We start from the raw sequence: 22,901 nt of genomic DNA, 5'->3' as shown, positions 1-22,901 counted from the left end.
TAAATAAAATCAGTATTGACACATAATAGCTATACTTCATGCTACTGGATGATTCTGACTTCATTATTAAGAGGTTTCTTATAATCCATTGATGAAAATAATACTATTTTAATGCTTTTAGTAATTATTCTTAGTATTAAACTAATTAGTACTCTAATAATAAATGATGGTTATTATGCATATTACAGTAAATATTGGAAGCAGTGGTATAAATATTAACATGAAGAAAAACAAATACATATATAAGTACTGTGTAATTACAAATATTCATTATCTTGGATTAATTATAGAATAAAACAAAGCTTGAAAGCTGTACTATAGTTTAATTTAAAATATATTGGGGCACCTGGTGGTTCAGTTGATTAAGCATCTGCCTTCTACTCAGGTCATGATCCCAGGGTCCTGGGATCAAGCCCTGCATCAGGCTGCCTGCTCAGTGGGGAGCCTGCTTCCCCCTCTCCCTCTGCCGTTTCTCCTGCTTGTGCTCTGTCAAATAAATAAGTAAAATCCTAAAAAATAATTATAATAAAATAAAATAAATACTTTGTTGGGGCACCTGGGTGGCTCAGTCGGTTAAGCATCTGCCTTCTGCTCAGGTCATGATTCCAGGGTCATGGGATCGAGCCCCACCTCGGGCTTCTGAGGGGAACCTGCTTCTCCCTCTGCCTGCAGCTCCCCCTGCTTGTGCTCTCTCTCTCTCTCTCTCTGTCAAATAAATAAAGAAAATCTTAAAAAAAAAATAGTTCGTTGACTTAAATACAGCAAATGTATTAATTAGAGTTTTAAGAACTTTAAAATATGGGAATGGTTCTACTGGATGTTATATGGAATAACAATTTGTATTTACCACAGTTACATTGATCTGCTTTTAGAGTTATTATCTCAAATTTTTAAATTTTTGGCTTTTGTCCCAAGATTTTATATGTAATGCATTATTTATATTGCCATCAAGTGATGCCGATCAGGTTCCCACTTGGGCTTTGTTTCTAGGAAAAATAGAAACAAAAACATAACCTCATCACCTGATTGATACATTCAGAGCATACAGGAACATACATACATACATACATACGGGAACCCCTACCGGTCTGGGCATCAGAATTTGTGTCCAGCAAACTCATAAGGGCAGGCGGATATTCTGTGAGTCCCACCCATCTGTCCTGTACTTGGCCATGCTGAAGCTGGGGAAAGGGAACTTACTGAAGATGGCCCAGCAGCCACATTAGAGGTGTCTTGTCGGCCTTACTTGTATGCTCACAGACAAATTATTTCACCTTCAGGGCTTCAAATTACTCAACATGACAGGCATGAAAATGGATACTAAGGAGAAATGTAGCTACTGTCCTCAAAATATGTGGGGAGGCTGATAAAATCTATTACAAGGTGTCAATATAAAAAAATATGAGAAACCTCTCCAACTGGTTGCAGCTGGGTAGAATTTTGAAATGCTGGAGTTAGGAAATAATAGAATGATTGAACCTAGCTAGGTAAGATGAATACTAGAAAGTTCTGTGATGGGGGCTGTGAGGAAAGGGAATCTGTATCTAGATCCTGTGGATTAACCATAATAGTACTTATTTTCAAAATCCAGGATTCACAAATTACTTAGAGTAACAATCCCAGGCAGAAGGTAAGGGTGAGTGTGTGTGTGTGTGTGTGTGTGTGTGTGTGCATGCGCATGTGTGTGTGTCTTCATTATGGATACTCCATTAACTGCTAGAGTTACCACGTCAGGATTCGGGTGGTGATGAAGTAGATTGTTCTTCCTTAAATACGAACTTGCACTGATTTTGACCTGTTCCATTTCCATGGTACAGGAAAGTGAGCTCTGGTGCCAGATTCCCTGGGTTTGAATTCTAGTCCTGCCGTTTTATCACTGACAGAGTAAAAGTTACTTCCTTGCTTTGTTCTTCAGTTTTTACATCTGTAAAATGGGGATAACATTGGTACCAATCTCATAGACTGTTGCAAAGATTTAATAGGTTAGTTGATGCGTGTCAATCATTTAGAACAGTTCCTGGAACTCAGTAAAAGATAGGCATCAGTAGTGTTGGTGGCAGTGGCGGTGGTATTACAGAATTCATTATCTAACTTGTCAAAGCCCTCCCTCTTTCTATTTGATTTTCATACGGTAGCGAAGGCCGGGAGAGATTACATCTTTTCCAGGTCCTATATCTAGTCAACGCTGGGCAGCTGGGCTACAGCGCCCAATCTCCAACTTATATTTTGGTTAAGTGGGGTTTTTTGATCATAGAGCTGACTGGGTTGTTGCCTGGAGGCAGAGCTGGATGGGAAATAGTGACTCAAGAGACCAAGGGGGGTAATGTGAACTTTCTGGGTCTTCCTCCTCCTCCTAGTCCCTGCTTCTCATCACACTCCCCTGCTCTGCCCCACACAATCTAGAACCATGGGCTTAGAACCAAGTGTGAAGGCATCAGTGTCTACTCTAATGTGTGTCCGTCTTTGTGTCCTCAGGAATGAGGGGAGAATCCTACTTCATTGGAATGAGGAGCCTGGGGCAGCAGGGGCACATCCCAGAGGATGGAGGACTTCTCTTGCTCTGCTGCATAGACAGAGACTGGGCCGTAACTCGGTGTTTTGCAGAGGAAGCCTTTCAAGCAATCACTGACTTCAACGACCTCCCCAACTCACTGTTTGCGTGCAACGTTCACCAGTCAGTGTTTGAAGGAGAAGAGAGCAAGGTAATGAGCCTTTTCTACTTGGGAATCATGGGGAGATGTGGCATTATCCCAAAGTATTTCCATGGCTTATTTGTGATTGATGGTTTGAAGTTTTGGAAAATGTGTGGTTGTCTCTGTTCTTGGCATGCAGAGCAGGAGGAGAAAAGCCTATTCTGTTATCAACTAACTGTGACAAGATTGTGGATGTTGAATCAGCTCTCATCCTCGGAGACTCACGGGCCTGTCTAACAGAGCAAGTGGTGTTAGGAATAGCAGATTGCAGGAGACACCCCTTGGGCTAGGAAAGAGATGTTGCTTTAAAAAAGTTTTATTTTTTCCTATTCTGCCAAATGGCACAAGCTCTCTTGTACCCCTACCCCTGCTGTAGTTGGTGAATGTTCCAAGCCTAGCTGTGAGCTGAATCCCGCAGGTGTTATTAGAAAGGTCAGTTGGCTGATCGTCTGAGTCTTGTTTTGCTGAGTGGTATCACACAGGGTGGAATTGTTAAGTGTGTGGTAAGAATTTGAGGAAAAGTGGTTGATTTGAAGTGATTGGGGAATGAGGTTGTCTGTATACAAGTATTTTCCAGATAATGGAGTTTCCCATCTTAAGAAACAAAACCGATTCAGTGTAAGTATTCTTGGAAATTGGAGTTAAGTATTCTGCTTGGAGATCTTTTTAAAGCTCATTTTAGATTTCTCTGATCTTCTTAGTGGGGTGTCTGAATAGATCAAACCTTTCCTGTCGATGTAGATTTCTTTTTTTTTTTTTTAATGCAGATTTCTAATTGCAAACATGTACTATAATAGTATGTTATAAAACATAGGCAACACTTTTTGAGTGGAAGGGCCTTTTTTCCTAAACTAAATTATAAGCCTCTGTGTGAGATGTAAGAGTAGGATTTATGATTGCCGTTTCACAGACTTGGGCTGATTTTGCCAATTGCTGAACTCCAAACTCTTTTGCCTGAAAACAATTACTGGAAGTCTTTTTTTTTTTTTAATTGCATTTTATTGGTTTTGTAAACAATTCTGATAGCCTGGAGGATTAGGAATTATAAAGATAGTTTTATATTGATAATACTTTGGAGTTGAACATCGACATGATAGGCTAAAAATAGCTTGAAATCCGAGGCCTTTAATGTGATTAGAACCTCCAGTGTTGTAATCCCTTGACTGTTTGAAGTAAGAAAATTGCACGTGATCTCTTTGAAAGAAACTAGGAATTTTGCTCTTGGATTATAACCAGTTTATAATACAGATTAGAATTTACTCAGACACAGTAATTTCCCCCCTGAAATCTGCCTGACATTATGAAACAAGATGTTTTCTCATTCTGTCATCTGTTTATCTAAATGAATCAACAATTAGAAGGATTTTCCTTAGAGACCAAAAGAGGATTTTGATTCTTTCCTGATTAAATACTTCCTGGTAGATTGAAACAGTAGGACCTAGGAAGGAGCTTATTCCATTCTGGAGTGCTGCTCAAGCATGACTGATCTACTGATCAGGATTGGTTATACAGGAAGACAGAAGCTTGGGCAGAGTTCCCACATCTGTTCTGATACTCTGCTCTGTGATTGAATCATGGATTACAAAACACTCTCTTTTAATTTGTATACAAAGTTGGTACACTGCAGCTTGACCAAAAGTATTTGGTTTTTAAATGACCTCGATAAAATATTGAGTTGAAATCAACAAGATGTAGTTCAGGGGAGCCAGTTTCAAATTATTTAGACCACATTTTTATAGTCAAGGAGGTGAATTTTATAATTGGCCAAAGTCTACATAATTGGACTTATTAAATCAGATGGAAATTCTTCTACTTTGGGTGGTTTTCTAGCCCCCACTTGAGCAAAGTCTACAGGATATCAAATAATCTGATCTAGATTCAGTTTTGATTTAAGTATACTAATTATGTATCCATGGTTACAGATGACAAAGCAAGATGATCGGATACCAAATGAGTTGACAGTAGCAAGGAGGCACGACCGTGGGACACTGGAAAAATATATTTGGGGAGCCTTGGGGATCCTCATTGTCCCTGCCACATCCTTCTCTTTAAGTCCCCGACCTTTATGGTCTTCCTTTGACCTCCATCGATTTTCACCATCTTAACAGAACTGACTTGTTTTGTATGCCAGCCTCCCAGGAAATTCCACAGTGCTCAAGGTTCAGGAATCGAAGTCACCTAAGTCTGAAAATCATTATCTTTCCCAAAGGGTGGACATTTTAGGCACTGTGCTAAGTTGATAAGGGGATATTTTTAGGTGGAGGGAAAAGGAACAGGAAGCATTTCTAGCCCTCCTGCATTTGCCTGTGGGCAAAGCTGGCCGTGGGGATGTTCTAAAATACTTGGCCTTGGGAAGATGCGTTTAGCAGCCTGGAGTTATATCAGGGAGACAAGACATTGGAAATGATGCTTAGTATTCATTTCAGAGGTCCAGGTGGGTAGGTGGCAACACATGGAACTTGTCCTTTCTTTCTTGGCACAGTCTGCTTCTGGTTCATTGTTCCTTGATATTGATGGACTATAGTTTAGATTGTTTTTTGCAGGTATTATAAAGCATACATTTCAACTTCCTTGGCTGGGGAGGAATTACAGCTTTTGCTCTCTGACTATCCTGAATGAGCCTTGCACCAGTCTCTTCTCTGTCTTTCCACCTGTCTGAGATGATTTTTCTAAGCTCTTTTCCTTTTTGAACTACTTTGGAAGTCCCTACATTGGACTGTTAATATAGGTAACACCACAGGATCTGATCTTCCTGTTATGCTAGTTTTTCTTCATCAGAGTACTTATGAGAAGTTCTGTTAGGGTACGGAGTCGACCACCCCTCAATTAGACAGAGAACACCCTCGATAATGCAAGTCACACAGCGAGATTTATTTCCAGCTAGCTGGGGTCCAAGTATCTGCCCGGCGCAGCGGGTTTCAACAAGGACCCCGAGCACATCAAAGCCAAGGGTTTATATAGCATTTTCAAGGCACTTTTTCATAGCTACATACATATCTTGCGTCCCACTTTGACAGTTTAACTTTGTTTAACTTTTTGCCACCCCGGCGTCACCCTGGCGGTTAGGTGAGATTTAGGTTTAGAAGAAATTTAACTTTATTTACATTTCCTTCTGCCTCAGCTTCCTTCAGTTTTATGGTGGGGAGGGCGACCTTAGGCCTTGAGGAACTGAGCCATTTGTCTCTGGAAATTGGGCCATTGAAAAGATAGCCTTTTTGTTGTAAATCACCAGGACATTTGCAAACCTAGGGAGACTCCAGTCTTGCAGGATTGTGATCTCTGCAAGTTAACTATTTGTTTTTCTTTAACATCTGGTCCCTGTGGCGCCACCGCCTAACCGCCTTGGTGGTAAACGATTAAGGTGTTTTTTAGGTTTTAGCTAGTTTCTCTTATCTCAAGTCACCTACGCAGTGTGGGCTGGTTAGGGACCCTCAGTAAAATGGCTTCCTGGCCTTCAGGATGGCCATTCTTATGCTAACCCACTCTTACAGTTCCTTTCTGCTATCCCGTCTATCCTATTCTGACACCTAAAGAACATTTTAAAAACAGCTTTGTGAAAATTGTTCACTCCGATTTTCTGTTAGGCAGAATTCTGTGAGATTATATTTTGATTTGATGCTTTTTGCAAGGAGTGAGCACATACTTCAGAGTGGCTTGTTGTGGTCCAGATGGTTGAGATTTGTTTATATAACACAGAAGAGAACCGGAGCTGGAGGAAATTGGCATCTGCAACCAATAAATGCAGATTGCTGTTTGCATGCTACAGCTTGAAACATAAATATTTTTGTATGAAGCACATTTAGAACTGGGATCTTCACAGCTTGCAACACCTAAAAGTTACTAGGGTTCATTTCCCTTTGGCATGCTCCCCTGGGTTTGCCTTTCTGGATCCAGCTGGGCTACAGAGACTCATCTTGAGACAGGTGAGGCTGGAGGGATATCCTGGGGGCTGCCCTGTGTCTGTTCTGAAGATAGGTGAGTGTTTGCTCAATGGGACATTGGCATTCATTGGTAGCTAAAGGAGAACAGGGAAACAACCATCACAAAACATTTAGCCAAATGCAATTGAGTAAGGAGAAACCTGACTTGATAGTGGCCTCTAAAAATGATGAATTTATTCAGTTTAAAAATAATAGTGATTAGGAATAATAGCAGCAAGTACTTATATAGCATACAGCAAGGTGCCAAGTGCTCTTCCAAATGGCTTTATAAACATTAACGCCTTTAATTGTCATGACAGTCCTATAAGGGGGGTGTCTTTCTGCTTGTCTCCTCCCGAGTGTATATCACAGTTGTGTTCCGTGGACCCCTCTGGCTAGTTCTGCCCAGTGTGTAAGCAGAAACGACCTGTCACTTCCAGTTCAAGCATTTCATTATGGATGTTTGACCCTGAAGAATGTTCTTTTCACACTGCTGGGGCAACTGGCATTGGGCCAGGTGGTGCCTACTCAGGTAGTTTGGGTTGTGGGGTAAGGAGAGTGATGACACAGAGTTCTGGCCAACCCATGAGGAACATGTAACATGACAAGGAAAAAAAAAGCCTTTGTTGCTTTAAACCACTGGGATTAGGGAGTTTGTTCTTAAGAGTGTAACTTAGTCTATCTAGGTTGATACAGTAAGCACAAGTCCTCTCAACGTTCAATTCTGATTCATTACCCACCGTACCTCACCATCTCTAAACTCGACCATGGAAAACAGGTTCTAGAAATAAACTTGGCTTTCCACCACTTGCACAGTCAAGTAGAAGAATGTAAAGCAGAGAACTCGGGCAATTCAATAGCAAGACTCAAGCTAAATGTAAATGCATTGAGTCCAAATCAGTTCAGTTGTAAATGTGTAGCAAAGGATAAACAAGAAGGTGATTTACTGTAGTTTAAATGCCGCTGAAGGTAGGTGGAAAAAATAAGAAGTGAAGTAGACTGTGGTGGCCTGAGGGTGGGAAAATGATAACTGAGCATTTGTTTTAAATACAAAAGCAGTTAACAGTTAAATTAGATACCAGATATTTAACAATACGAGAGAGTTGTGCTGTTTTTCTTGTGCTGTTCCTCCCGGATAGGTGAAAGTGACATTTACAAATAGGTTTGTTGCTTTAAAGAAGGTCTGAATTGTGAAAAAGACAGTGGGTATCATTGTACTCAGTTAAGTTATTCCCATTTTGTCTTTTCTCTGGACAATGGCTGGGAACCATAATTAGTCCCCGCTAATCACTTGGGGGCACCTGCCAGATGAGAGGCCCAGCGTGGGGCAGATTTGAAAGCTGCTGTAGGACATTCCCTGGAACCTTAACCTTTCTTAAAGTGACTGAAATATTCCAGAGGCATATTTAGTGTCTTGCTTCTCCACAGAACTGAGTGACCCCCTGGGGCTTGAGCATCTGACAAGCCACTCTAAATGCCCCACTTAACTACCTGCAAATAATTGAGGCAGTGGAAAGAATTAAGCCTGATGCATACAGAGTTGAGAGTATTTGGTTTCTGTGCCAAAGAGCAGGTGAGTGTATATTCCTGATGGCACCTGGGGAAAAACGGCTGCCATGTTCCAGTGAGTCCAGGATAATATTAAAGAGGTACAGGAGGCTTTTTCCCTTCTTGGAAAGATGAAGGTACATGGAAACCATTTCAGATGGTGTCCAGCAGAGCTGCTGCTGGCCTATACAGTGACGCCGTGAATTATGAGAAGGTGCTCCCATGGGCTGAAGCAGCCTTAGGACATACTGTCTGGGCCAGGATGGTGAATTTGAAAATGTGGTGCCCTTCTCCCTCAGCTGAAGGGGTGGATGCAGCCCAGGGCAGTTGTGAGTGGCCTGACAGGTGGAGGGCAGGCTGGATTTCATTCTCTGCTCTCTTCCCAGGCCAGGAGCCCCCAAGAGTACAAGCAAGGCACAACCATCACAGTGGTCCTCGTCATAATGGATAACTTTCAATTATTTCAAATTTAAAAGGTTGTATAAATTCAAGGATAACTCTTGAGTTGTGTCTCCTAACAACGTTCTTTCTTTAAGAGGCAATTTTAGAGAGGGAGCACCGGGGAAGGGTCGGGGAAGGAGGTTTATTATTATTCTCCCTTGCTCCTACCAGCTGAAAATGTCATTGGCCTCACGCTGTCTTTCTGGACTTCATTGATTCTCTTCTTAGGTCAGTGGTCTGAAATTCTGGACCTGTTCAGAGATAACCAAAGAAAGTCAGAGAGCTTGGACATGAACTTTAAAGCAATACCAAGGTATCTTTCACAGTGTTATGCCCCAATAACAGGTCCGTGATTAAAGGAGCGAGACTGATACAAAGCAAAGGTCAAGCAAAGCTTTATTTCGCGCCAAGCATCAAGAATCTAACCGAACGTTCGGGGCCGCACCTCTTACAAGAGAGGGCGACCCTTGTCTGTTTCACAGTCTAGCTTTTAAGGGCAAAGACCATGCGGTCGGGCCTGGCCACGCACAGGTGGCCAATGAGATTGTAACACACACACAGGAAACTCCACAGTGATGCTAGGTGACCAATTGAATTATAATTTACCCTAGTAGACATTTGAATCAGCCTATTACGCCTTGATTAGGATTGGTGCCAAAAGGGTTCCCAAAGGGCGGGGGCCCATGCTCCTTGGTAGCTAGGGAGACAGTATGCAACCCCCTACTGATCGGATGTCTCCACCTGGCCTGACCCATCTTTGTATCTGGGCATTGTTACCTGGAGCTGGTTTCCGGACCCGCCTTTAAGTGAATCCCCTGGGGGAAGGGGAGCAAGGACAGTTCAAGGGCTAAACAACAAGTTTTTGTTTAACCTCAATGAAAGCCTTTTGACAAAATATAAACATAAAATAGGTCCTTACACACAGCAGGCCTGACATTTAGCTCTGTGGATGAGATCAGTGTGGTACGGATGAGCTGAGAGCCGATCGCATTAATATCATGTGATATTTGCTGCATGAGAGTGGGGTTATTAGGACACTACATATACTTCACTATTACCTACTCATTTATAACTATCTACCCACTTATAATTTTGCATACAGTGTTCAATCATACTCTCCTGCCTTTTAAGAAGGATGGGTATATAGAACATAATCTGTGTAGGGTTTTTTTTTTTTTTTTTAAGTTTGATCAGTTTCTGGTGATATTTTGGTAATATTTTTTTGCTGGGGATGTTTTATTTTACAGCATAACCATTGTTTTAACTATAAACACTGTAATCTCCCATCCGTGTTTTAAGGTGGAGACCCATTGATCAGATACATGACATGGGTAAGATTTTTCTGCATATAGGCTGAAATATCATATCTTGTGCTTTGTTCAAACCTTACACTTTCCCCCTTTATTTGCAGCTGTTACTAACTCCAGGTCATTTAGTATATTATTTATGCATAGAAAACACTGCCTCATATGATGGTCTGGTCTTACATTCCAGCTGGATGAATCCAAACGTCTTGATGGCAATAGAGAAAGCTCATGGTTCTTCTGCATCCTCATCTCCCCCGTCCCCCCAGTCCTTGATATAACGTGGGTACTTAGAGAGAGAGACAGAAGGGCCCTGTGCAAGGACTTTGGATCTAGAAGAACCTGGGTCCAGATCCTTCCTCTACTGCGGACTCGTTACGTGCTCTTGGCCAACTTCTCTGAATCTCCATTCTCTCTTTTATAAAATGGGGTTGACCATACCTTCTCTGTACGTTTGTTATGTGATGAAATGAGGTGAAATGGGTAAGAGGAGGTGACACAATGCTAGGTCTCCTTGGTAAACTCTGGTTCCCTTCCTCGTTCTCTTTTATCCCCCTCCTCACTACCCAGCCCGTGACTCTCTGTCTCTGGTTCCCGAAAGGAGAGCCCAGATGGCCCCTGTGCTGTGGAGGTAAGAAGAAAGGCTGGATTTAGCCACTCCTTGTAGAATCCTAAGGAAGTTGTGCTTTGATAGGAGAGCTTTGGGTTTCAAGAAAGTTTAATTTCAGCCTTTGCCACATGTGAACTGTTTCTGTGTTTGTTCTAGGATACATGTTGTTCAGGCTTCTGCAAATAAGGTTCATGTGTTATGTTTCTTTCGGAACATAGTACCGAGAAAACCTTGTTTACTTTGGGGAACTGGTTTTTTTTTTTTTTCACTAGGAAGATTATGTAACTTACATTTTTTTTTCTTAGCTTCCAGGAAGTTCAAATTTAAAATTAATACTCAGTCATGGCTACTGTATTTATTCTTAGTGGTCTTGATATTCTGTTTCTTTTGTAGCAACCTAATCATGCATAGGTATAATGCAAGAACATTTTCTGAATTACCTCATCAAACTACTCATATCCTTAGCAGAACTTTAACAATTGTCTTTAAATATGTAAGGAGGCTGGCCAGGAGTCACTAAGGGTATATTTTGCAGATGTTTAAAATTCCATTATGAATAGAAAAAAAATCACCTTCATTAGGAGGTTATATATTTTTAGAATAATATATACATATTTTTGCTGCAATTCATATTGTTTGGAAGAATGGTTTTAACATACCTTCAGGGGAAAAATGTAACGTGGCAATCACAGTTAACACTTTCCACTGCACATGTGGGCTGCTTGTGTTTAGAGAAGCACCTGGTCACATAACTAGAGCTTTAGTTTGACTCTTAAATCTGATTGTTATTTCTAATACTTAATTGGTGAGAAGATGAACACATAAGCCATTTGAGGTTACATGGATTTAAGTTTGAGATTCTAACGTGTCAGTCTAATTTTGACTCCTAGAGGCCGAGAGCCAAATTATTTCATGGGAAGGTGCTGTGGTTTCAATGCCTGCTCCTTGAGGATTGTATTCTTTCCTTCGAAGAGATTATATTCCTCCTTGGTACTACATTCTTTCCAGTTGTAAGACTTGCACCAGAAGTGCATTTTAAATTTATCACTATGTGGGTGAAGTTCAAGGCTTTGCAAGGAGCGTAGAAGAAGAAAAGAGTTTAGCTTCAAATAGCTTCTTTCAAAATTTTCAGAGGAATGAGTCTTCAGTGTGAGAAATTTGGCACCAGTAACTAGCTTTGGCTCAATCTGCTTCCCACCCCTAGCCCTGCTCTAAATGTGGGAGTCAGCAGGGTGGGGTCATCATGATTTAGAAAGGGGATAAGGTGGGTGTGCATTGGTTTTCTTAGCTCTGCTCTTCCCTACTTCCTGTTGACTACTGGGTTCTCAGCTCCACTGGGGTTGTCTTTCCTCTAAAGAAACTTCTTTAAATTTGCATATCTAAGCAACTATGGTCTCTTTCAAAAGGACTCCTCTTTGGGCCTCATTGAGAGCACTTTCTTTGCAATGTTTTGAGTGATTTGCAAAGCCTTGGTTTTTAGGGTGGATTTGAAGTTGTGGAAACAAAGTTAATGCTTGGTGATTCAGGTGGGAAACCCAGCCTAGTAAAATAATTTTTATTTAAAAGCAACATACTCAAAACACCAGAAGGAGAATTGCTACAAAATAATAGGAATGGTTTTCTTTTGGAGATTAGGACCTGACTTTGGGGAATTCCAGAAATGCACAATGAAAGTATTACTGCAACGAGGTCACCTTTTTGAAAAAGAAACAGTGGTACATGTAAGACCTAGTGTATTAAATAGGATGCAGGAGTTTTTTTTGTTTTTGTCTTTGTTTTGTTTTTTGGGGTTTTTTTGGTATCTATTTATAATGCATCCAGCCTTGACTCTCAAAACCCCTGTCCCTGGCTTTGTTTCCCGCTGAACAGAGCAAGCCTCAAGAACAGATTCATTGGCTCTGTGGTGTGGGGAACAACCTGTTTCTGAGTATCTCTTACAGGGCTCTATAATCTTTTGGACTTGGAGATTTTTTTCCATTTTTTAAAAAATTCAGTTGTCCAACATATGGTGCATCATTAGTTTCAGATGTACAGAGTTCAGTAATCCCTCAGTTGCATACAACACCCGGTGCTCATTCCATCACGTGCCCTCTTTAATGCCCATCATCCAGTTACCTCCCCCGCAGCAACCCTAAGTCTTTTCCCTAGAATTAAGACTCTCTTATGGTTTATCTCCCTCTCTGATGACTTGCCATCAGTTTTACCTCCCTTCCTCTGTGATCCTCTGTGCTGTTTCTTATATCCTACATGTGAGTGATAATTGTCTTTCTCTGATTGGCTTATTTCACTCAGCATAATACCCTCCAGTTCTATCTACGTCTGTGTAGGCGGTAAGTATTCACGCTTTCTGATGACTGAATAATATTCCATTGTGTGTGTGTGTGTGTGTGTGTGTGTGTGTGTGTGTGTGTATACATAACACATCTTCTTTGTACATTCATCTGTCGATAGACATCTTGGCTCTTTCCATAGTGTAGCTGTTGTGGACATTGCTGCTGTAAACTTTGGGATTCAGATTCCCCGTATCTTTGAAGATTATTTTCTGATCAAGAATTCCCTTTTTAGTGAACCTACTCCTAGAAGATATTATATCCTAGGATATACTTAAGACATATCCTAAGATATACAGTCTACATACCCAGGGAAGGGCAGTGAGTCATAGAATGCTGACAAGGAGAGAGTACTGCATTAACTGAGAAACAAAGGCAGAAGGAAAATTATTAAATTTCTGTACTCTTACAGCCCATGGACAAGTCCTTGAAACAGGCAGAGTGACATTCCTCTAGGAACTCAGCTGCCTAGATGTTAATACTTCGCTAAGGGCAAAAGGCAATCTCAGGCCCAGTATCCTCTAAGTCTACTTTAACCTATAAAAATTCCTTTGGAAACATCCTTTATCTCAACCCCCATCCCCAACATACATGTTGGCAATCATCCTCCGAGCACATGACCCATCAATATACATCTGAAGGGTCTCATGACTGAGGGTTTACTAAACAATAATAAATGACATTTTCCTAAAAATTGTTAGCCCCCTCGGGATCCTGGAAACATTGTTTCCAAAATACGTGGGAGGCTCACACTATCCCTAACCCCCTCCCAACTTGGAAGTATAGAACGGGCCACTCCTCGTACCCCAGTGCAGCTCTTTCTGCTGTGGGTTGAGTCCTGTCCCCGTGTTTTCATAAAACCACCTTTTTGCACCAAGGATGTCTCAAGAATTCTTTCTTGGCCATCAGCTTCGAACACTAACATCTTTCCTGCATCATTCATCAGTCTCCTCGATCCAGCCATCAAATTTTAAACAATTATTGACTATCTACCATGTCCCAAACATTACTCTTGGCGACTGAGAGTATAAAAATGAATGAGGTTCGGTCCCTTGTGAAGCTTACTGTTCCCTGGGGTCTGATAATGAGAGTACAAGTCAGGTGAAGTGAGTCATGGCGGTGGATAGAACCTATATAGGAGCCCACCTAAGAGGGGAGGGAGAAGCCTCTGGCATATGTTTTTGTTTCTTGTTTGGAGCTCCTGCCTTGCCCCTGTACAACAGTCTGGACCCAAAGCGACCCATCCTTTGCGATGCAGTGTGCTGACTGTGGTGACCCAAGGACAGATTTTTCAGCCTGCTTCTTGTGTAATCAGCATGGCTGTCCTGCCTCACAGGCCCTGCTTTGAAAGGACAACTGATGCGTGTGGGTGGCAGAGGGAAAGGACGGACTCCGACTCTGGCAGGGGCTTCCTCCACGAGCGAACCAGGCCACCATGACACGCGATGCATGGATGGAACATTGTATGTGTGACCCACGTGTCCTAATGTTCTCCTTCGGTGTGTGAAATTTTTGCTTTCCTCAGAAAGTGAGCTGTGAGCGTGCTTATTTTAAAAGCTGCAGCCTGTGAGGAGAGAGGGTGTTCTTTGACAACATTACATCATTGAAGCCTCTAGGTGTTGAGTCATCATTATTTTTAGGCAGCTCCATGCTTTTTTTGGTTGTTCTAAGAATAGCCCTTGTGTCTGGACTCTACAGAAAGTCACCTCAGTAAGATCCTGTCACCACTCCACAGCTGGAATGGAATGCTTTCTTAATCGCCAGATTCAGGGCACCGTCATTAGAATCTTACCTCCCCAACCTTCTGCATTTTTAGGTTTTCTGCAGTCAACATGATGACTTTGTCAGGAGCTATCACTTGAATTTTTTCAGTCCTTTGTCAAACTTACGTATTGTTGTAAACAACACCACGAACACCAAAATAAAAAGACTTCATTCCTGAAGGGCTGGCTCCTTTGTGTCTTTACTCAGTGCCCGTTTCGGTTTGCAAATTCCTTCATCAGTGAATTTACGGAGTTTTGAAACATTTCAAGGCATATTTCCATGCCTTTGTGTTTTATGGATTAAGCAACTCTAGATTCCTCACATGAGGAGCAGGGTAGAGGGCGCTACTGTTGGCATCTATGCAGGATCAACGAAAAGCAGCCAAAATAAATGTTATTATAGCCTGTTAAACGAAATAAGCATATAAATTGTAAACTGTATTAGAACTTGATGACAGGGCAATAAAAAGGACTGAGCAAGCTTGGAAATGGAACTCTGTGGGTCAATACAGAGGCTGGTTTTCCCATTCCCTATTCAGAGCATATGCCCAAATATGATCAATTTATTTTATGTGGCACTTTTAAGCCCACAGGAGTGCTAATGGCTTGTGAGCATAGCCAACTGCTATTCTAACCGAAGCTTAAAGGAAAGCAGCTGCTTGGAATAAAAGGAACCAGTTGTTTAATATCATAGGATAATATACCTTTTGTGTCCGAAGGTGACGGAAGGGCAGTCCCTTGATCTGCATTTGTGTGTGGCTGGAAGCACCAGCATTAGTGTGATGGGCTTTCTGGGAAGACAGCTTTGTTTTGGGTCACTGACAGGGTTCATTCTTCATTAATACCCTCCTGCCTCAAAACTCTCCCCACACAGGCCATCCCGTCTCTAGAGAAATGGTGTGGCCACAGTGATTAAGAGAGAGGGGCTCTAGAACCTGTTAGCCCGGTCTAAAGCCTGGTTCCACTGCTTGTCACTTGTGTGACTGTGGGCGGTCTACTGAACATTTCCAACCTCAGTGTCTTCACTGTAAAGTGAAGTCCTTACCTCATAGTGTTGTGGTGAAGATGTAAGTGGCATAATCCATGAAGGCTAGTAGTAATAATGTCTGCCCATCTGTCTGATCTTTTGCACTTGGCATCATGTAAAAATCATAGGAACTTTTTGCTTTCCTTGTCTTATGCTTGTTGCATAACTCATCAAGAAGCGGTGGTTGGCCTGCGTTGTCTATTTCCTTTGCCTCCAGAAGAACTTCTAAATCAAGGTCAGGGGTAAATGAGATGACTCTCTTTTGGAATCTGAACAAATAACCAGTGTATTCACAAGAACCAGCCCAGAGGACTTTCCCCTACACACAGTGTCTTGAAGAACAGCCATACATGACTGCCAATCTGGAATTGCCCTTCTCCTACCCAGTACTAGAAAGCTTCATTTTCTTTTATGCTGAGTGTCAAGTTGAAAAGACTAGCTGTAGTCATTTGGCCATTCCATTTATATACTTCGATGAGAAGCCTGATGCATGTTGGACTTTATGCTACAGTCTGAACAATGTCCTTAGAAGTTTCTTGAAAAGACCAGTGAGTTTCGCCATCATGATTTTCTTCCTGTTTGGGCTATCTTTTCATCAGTTTCCAGAGAAAGCTGGATTGGTCAACCAAGCCTTCTTTGTGAGTAATTACAGTCATTTCAGATTTTAATTTCAGGAAACAGAAGTCTACTGAATACAAGATCCTTGTCTTTGCTGGTGTCTCATCCTTACTTGTAGCCAATTTTGAGTATGTGTTAATTGCGGTTGGCAATGTAAGTGGGCCCAATTACTTTAGAAGGGATTAACATTTACATTAGAAAGAGAAGGTAAATGAGAAAAGCAGAGTATGATTTTTTTTTCATATTCATTAAGTGCTTTAAGAGTTTTGCTTGGAAGATTCTTCCCTTAATCCAAGCATATTTTTCTGAGGAAAATAGTACAGGAAACATCATAACAAAATAGATGAATGAAAAGTGGCATTTCTCTGGAGGAAAAACATCATTATAAAGAAGATTTAAAAGTGTATGAATGACGTTGTTACACTTAAAGAAGTGACTTAAAAAATAATTCTCTAGAAAATCCTATACAGTTCATGTAGACAGAACGGTAGTTCATGCCATTTATGGTACCTTTTGAAATTTCCTTTGGCACAGGTTGTTATTGCTGTAATACTAATTATTGCTTGGCACAAACAAGGTGTTAGGATTTATATTCTGATCTATACAGAAATCGCATCTTTAATTAATAATGCATTGCCACAACCTATTTCACTGTCAGAGATTTTGTTGCCAGGAATAGACGTAATATGGGAGGCATAGAGCCTTGGGCTGATCTGGTTCAGGGTTTCTCCACTTTGTTGCTACTGACCTTCTGAACTGATCATTCTTTGTGTGGCGCTGCCCGGTGCATTGTAGGATGTTCCCTGCATCCCTCTCTGTACCCTCTGTACCCCCACCCACCCACCATGCTTTGACAGCCAAAAATGTCCCCAGACCTTGCCAAAGGTCCCCTGGGGGACAGAATCACTCTGGGTTTGTGACACACTGGTCTAGTTGATGGTTTCAAATCACAGATTAGAGGAACTGCCTGGGCATTTCTTCATACCAGTTCTAGGACCTCGTCTCACTGGGTCAGAATCTCCTGGGGTGAGTTTCTAGAAGCAGCACTAAAAGAAAAACTTGTAATCTAATTGTTGAGATCTCATTCTGAGTTCCTTTCTTTCCTCCATTCCAAGTGAGGAGGCTGAAATTCTTGCAGTTTTCTCTTTGTAAACCTCCTTTGGAGAGTGACTGGCTTAGTGACATGGAGGCAGGCCTCTGAGAGGTCCTTCCTTCATTCGCAAAAAGCTCTTTTGGAAGATCGCACAAGAGTGTGTCTCCTCAGACCACAGGAGACACTGAAGCCTCCCCTTCAGCTGTGGCCATGACTGCCCCCCACACCCAGGATGCCAGAAATGGTGGCATCCGGGCCAGTGAGGATTTTTGAGAGAATTCGTTGAGTCATCGTTGATTGGTATCACTGGTATCATGGGTAGCAAGTCCTCATGTGGTGGGACTCAGCACTTTTATAATTTTGGCATATATTTGGTGTGCCAGGAAGAGCAGCTGTCTTTGTCAGACGTGTGGGTCAGGCATGTGATGTGAGTGGGGCTTGAAGAAAGGTGGCGTTGGGATAATGCTAATCAGCCCATTCACCAGCTGAAGGAAATTTTAAAGTACTGAAGATAAATTAATGACGCTATGACAATCACACAGAAGTCTTGGATCAGGGTTTTACAGGTATCCTCTGTTATTAGTGCCGTTTTATGGTTATACCCAGTGGTACGGAAGTGAGTTCTTACCAGCTTAGCAGACTGTGAGCAGCAGCTTACAGCATGGCTTAAAATTGGCCACGGGAGAATTTACAGTATGGAAATGAGCAAGCTCTGTAAATCGGATTTGTTTTCCTACAGTATTAGCGCCCTGTTGCTGCTTTAACAAATGACCACAAATGCATACTTTTCAGCATTCTGAAAAGGAACACTGAGATTTGATAGTACATCCTTGATGATTATTATTGTTAACCTCAATTTATATGGCACGTAGAGATGAAGAAGTTAGTTACTTCTCCAAGCCACCTGGAGAATGCTCATAATTTAGGACTTTCTTAATTGGTGAGCCAAGATTGGTTGTTTCCCTGCCTTCCCCGAAAGTAAAATAACAAGTATACTTAAAATCCAGGGATAATGTTTAATATGTTACAGAGAGCATACCCGTGTCCTCTGGTTTATACTAACTTAACTTTTTGACTCTTAACAGAGCAGAATGACATATATATCCCACTTTCTCACGCATGAGTGGTGAACTGACCCAATTAAACGAGTCTCCTCGACTAAATTATTTGTTATCACAGTTTTAAGATTTTCGTGTTGCTAATACCTTCAGTGCTTTATCAGTTGCCTACTTGTGGTGCTAGTTGAGTTAATGAACACATTGGCCAAGTTTGCTGCTAATGGGTTATCTTTAAGTTTCCTCTGCTGCATTGTTTTAAAAGACATGGATGGCTTTTGATGAAGCATGTAAAATAAGTAGAATCAGAAGATGAAATTAACACGCAAATTCATTATTATGGTGAATTAGCTTTCCTAAGCTGACACAAAATGTAGTTAAAATTTTAAGTATAGCTTATAAACTGTCTTGAAGAACAGTGTGCAATTCACTGGTAGGGAAGAGGAGTAACAAACAGAGAATTTCCTATAAGCCTTCTACCTTAGTCACATGTTTGGGCATCTATCTAATTTTGAACAGAATTGCCCCGATTTTGATGTATTAATGTGCAGATGTAGCTTGTGATACAAACTAAAAAAATTCCAGGGCTTTCTCTTTCCTGTTTTAATTAGAAATTACATAAACTTATTCTGATACTGTGAACGTAGAAATTCGTTCTAGTACTAATGACCCTTTAAAATGTTAGATAGAGCATTGGCCTGGCTGAATCAGTGGACACTCTAGGGCATTTTTCCCCCCCTTTTATCTCTAACTTTTAAATCAATGTCAGGTTGAAATGAAAAGAGGCCGGTAAATAAACGGCTTGCTGCTGTCTTACTTATGTGGTCCCTAGGAACAAATATCTCTAGTTCTTCTAATACTTGAGAGCACCACGAAGGCACAAGAATCACCACCAGCATTTCACTGTTGTTGAGTCCTGACCAGGACAAGGAGTTGACTTTTTAAGGTTGTTTTTCTCCGAGTGAATTTATTGAGGACTGACATGTATTAAATAATATCTTTGGTATAATGTTATTTTTTTTCTCTAGAGGTTTTCATTAACATTTAAAAGCGAGTCATTTTTCTTTTTAAATAAGGATCTGCCATGATATCTAAAATTCGAACAGGAAAATACAAGTGTGTATATATATATGTGTGTGTGTGTGTATGTTTGTATGTCTGTATCACCTATGTATTGATAATTATAGATATAGATGTGTATATATATGTATAGATGTATAGAGATATATAGAGATACACATACACACACACACACACGATTCTGGGAAGATAGTTAATGAGAAGAAAATCATTTAGCCGTTGCTTGAACTTTCCAGCAAAAATTCCTCCAAGAGCACCTCTGTTTCTGCCTTCATTCATTCATTATTTATGCCAGCCATATTCTTCTCTGCCAGAGATCACTTTCCTGATTGATGGCATCTGGAGTCCTCTCCACAAAGGTATTTTAAAGACTGTATAAGGAAAGATGACTTTTTCTTTTTCCTCGTCCCTCAATATTTAATAACTCTTAGACCCTACAGCTAATAGCCTCCCCTGGTTCCCTTCTCTTTTGTTTCCCATCTCATCCAAATGTGCTGGGCATTTGCTATTGCCCATCTCTTTAAAGAAAGCAACCTTTTATTTCTCAGTCAGAATAAATCAAAGGGAAACCACACCTGGTAGGTGATGATAGGGAGTCGCAAATACAAATTGCCCATGAGAAGGCCAGTTTTAAACCACATTAGGGAGACTCGGTGGATTCCATTTAAGTATAAATGTGAGTGGATATGTTGCTTTTGTCTCTCTCTTTATTCTGCTGAGCAGTTTCCTTCAAGCCTTTAATTGCCCCCTACACCCTAATTAATACCTGCCCCAAATCTTCCTTGTCCTAAACCACCTTCCTGAGCCGGGTGACCAATAGCTGTTCTTGACACTTAGCATGTTCTAAAGTAAACTCTTGCTCTTTTCTTGCCCACCAGGTTTCCTTCCACTGTTCCCTGTGTTACTGACCTGAATGTCCCTTCTCCCAGTTCTTCAGATGAGCAACTCTCCTGTCCCTCATCCTCACCATCAACAGCCAGTCCTGATGATTCCATCTCCTAAACTCCTGTCCAGTTTGACCATTTTCTTTTAAGCCTGGTCCAAGTGTCTTCCATGTGGACTATGGTGGTTGTCTCTTTCCTGATCTCTGACTAGCTCCCTCTTGCTGCCCTTTAATACATTTCTCTGTGTACATGGAATCTTTGTTTTGTTGTTACTGTTTCAAATCTCAAGTGTGATGTGTCTGATACTCACCACAGGCTTCCCATTCCCTTGAGGAAAAAGAAATGATCCTTTAAATCACAGTATTCTTGGTTTGGTCATCCAGGCACACCCACCTCATAGCTTTCCCCTCACATCCTCACATCCCTTGGGCTCTCTGCCTTCTTTCAGTTTTCAGGAGTTGTCATGTCCCCAGGGCCTTTGCATGTGCTGCTATGTCTGCCAGCATCTGTCTTATGCACCCCCATCCCTACCCCTCCGGTGCCAGTCCCAGACCTCATTAATTCCTGTTACGGATTTTCATGGTGTGTTTTTTCTTTCCTTCAGAGTGCTCAGCTCACCGTGAATGATCCCTCTATTTATAGGATTGTTAACGAAACTCTAGGGTCCGTGAGAGAAACATGTACGCCTTACTTGACATTTTCCAGCACTTACCACAGGTGTACACATTTGTTGAGGAAATGAATGTGTAATGCTTTTAATATTTTCTATACAAAATTGTTAATTTCTATATATTTTGATGTACTTAGATATCAGTCCTTCCAGTGCTGCCTGTACGGATGGAGACATCTCACATGGAACCAGTATATTTCTTCCAGAAATTAAAACTGATTACTCTAAAGATAGTTTTTTTCCTTCTTCAGTATAATAACTAAGATAACTCTGAAGAGTTGGCTGCCATCTACAAAGGACTTCCCCTGAGTTACTTCATTTGAAATAACAGAAAAGATGTGATATAGAAGACATGGTGTGCTGTAGTCATTTGCTGGTGTTCACAGACATGTGGCATAATCCAGCCTTGAACCTTGTCTTTTGGTCCAAGACCAGATGCCTCTTTGTGCAAAGTTGCCTCTTAAATGGCACGTTCCAGGTACACCCCTCTAGACCTGTTTCTGTGATTCTGTTATTCATGCGTATTTTGTATGCTGTGTTCCCCTATATTGAATGGAATGCTTTAGGTGCAGTTACATAATGATTTTTATAATCTTAGGTCATCATAGTTTCTGCCTATTTCTCACATTGTGGTTTGCTTTTTAAAAATAATTATAAATCTAATTTATATTGTATTATAAGCATTTACTCAATTGATTGCCTGGCACTGTTTCTGAGGCTGAGGTCATCTGCCTTTATCTTCTGAATATTTATGTTATTTACATTTAAAGGTGACGCCTTAACAGTATGAATTTATCTCCTCTCATTCTTGATAGTAAAAATGTGTTGGTTTCTCCTATTTCTCTTAAAAAACCAGAGCCCATTGTCAATCATATACCAATGCAGATATATTGCTTTGAAGGTCATGTGACTCTGAGAGCAGGTTAAGGAAGTAGGATGTTAATAAGCATTTACAACGTGCATTGTTATAGTCACCTGATAGGAATGTCAGCATTTATTTATTCAGTACAGATATTTATCCAGTCCTGACATGCATCAAGTCCTTGGGGAAAAATAATTGGTAGTATTTATTGAGCTCTTACTGTATGCCTAGCACTGTTTTAATTATTTTATAGGTGTGAACTCATTTAGCCTTAATAACAATGCAAGCCGAAGGTACCACTATTTCTGCTGACTTACCAATGAGGAACTGAAGCACAGGTTCAGCAACTAGTTCAAAGTCAAGTAGGGATGTGGATCTAGAAACTCTTGCTCTAAAGCATGTGCATACAACCATTAAGCTGGGCTACCAAGAGGAATCAGTAGCAATTCTTATGGGGGATCAAATGAACATAGTAATAAAGGACAGTGTGGTTTTTAAAAAAGGAATTGACTACAATTTTTTGTGATTATTTATTTAATTGCCTTGAGATTTTGGCATACGTGGTTCATCTAGTCAGTCCTTAAATAATGTGTAAGCATTAATCAAGATTTCTTATTTTTAGGACTTCTCAATTCAAGTTATTCAAAAAAGTTTTAATTATTTTTGGGTTCAGGAAACCATCCCAGTGATAGTCCCCCTACTTCATCCCCCTTGATAAGGTGATCCTCCCTTCCATCCTACTCCCTGTGACCCATCCTACATGGAAGGGGTATTGTCATTACCATTCTGTTCAGGAGAGTGAAGGCAATTTCCTGTGGTCACATAGCTACTAAGCGGTAACAAAATGTTTGCAGACTCAGACCTTCTGCTCTGTTTGTTACAAGTCTCCCACAGTTCAAATCCTTTCCCTGCCACTTCCTAACGGTGCCCTGAGGCTAGGGATTTAATATTTGTGTGCTTCAGTTTCCTCATTTGTAAAATGAATGTAAGAATAACTAAGGGT

The 22,901-nt window shown here is 41.0% G+C and overlaps 1 protein-coding gene across 6 annotated transcripts in view; it reads left to right on the top strand.

The window, feature by feature from the left end:
* The window catches only part of RCAN2 (regulator of calcineurin 2), a 266,382-nt gene that overhangs the window by 39,257 nt on the left and 204,224 nt on the right, over nt 1–22,901 (top strand). For all 6 annotated transcript variants that reach the window (XM_080805751.1, XM_080805746.1, XM_080805747.1 and 3 more), the window contains one exon: nt 2,476–2,702. In XM_080805751.1, coding sequence (XP_080661877.1) covers nt 2,478–2,702 — 225 coding nt within the window. In that variant the 5' untranslated portion in view covers nt 2,476–2,477. The remainder of the gene's footprint in view (nt 1–2,475; nt 2,703–22,901) is intronic.

This window comes from Martes martes, assembly GCF_963455335.1.
Source record: "Martes martes genome assembly, chromosome: 6".
NCBI classification, from domain to species: Eukaryota; Metazoa; Chordata; class Mammalia; order Carnivora; family Mustelidae; genus Martes; species Martes martes.
The sequence above is the reverse complement of the archived record's forward strand: the minus strand, read 5'-3'. Positions and strand labels throughout refer to the sequence as shown.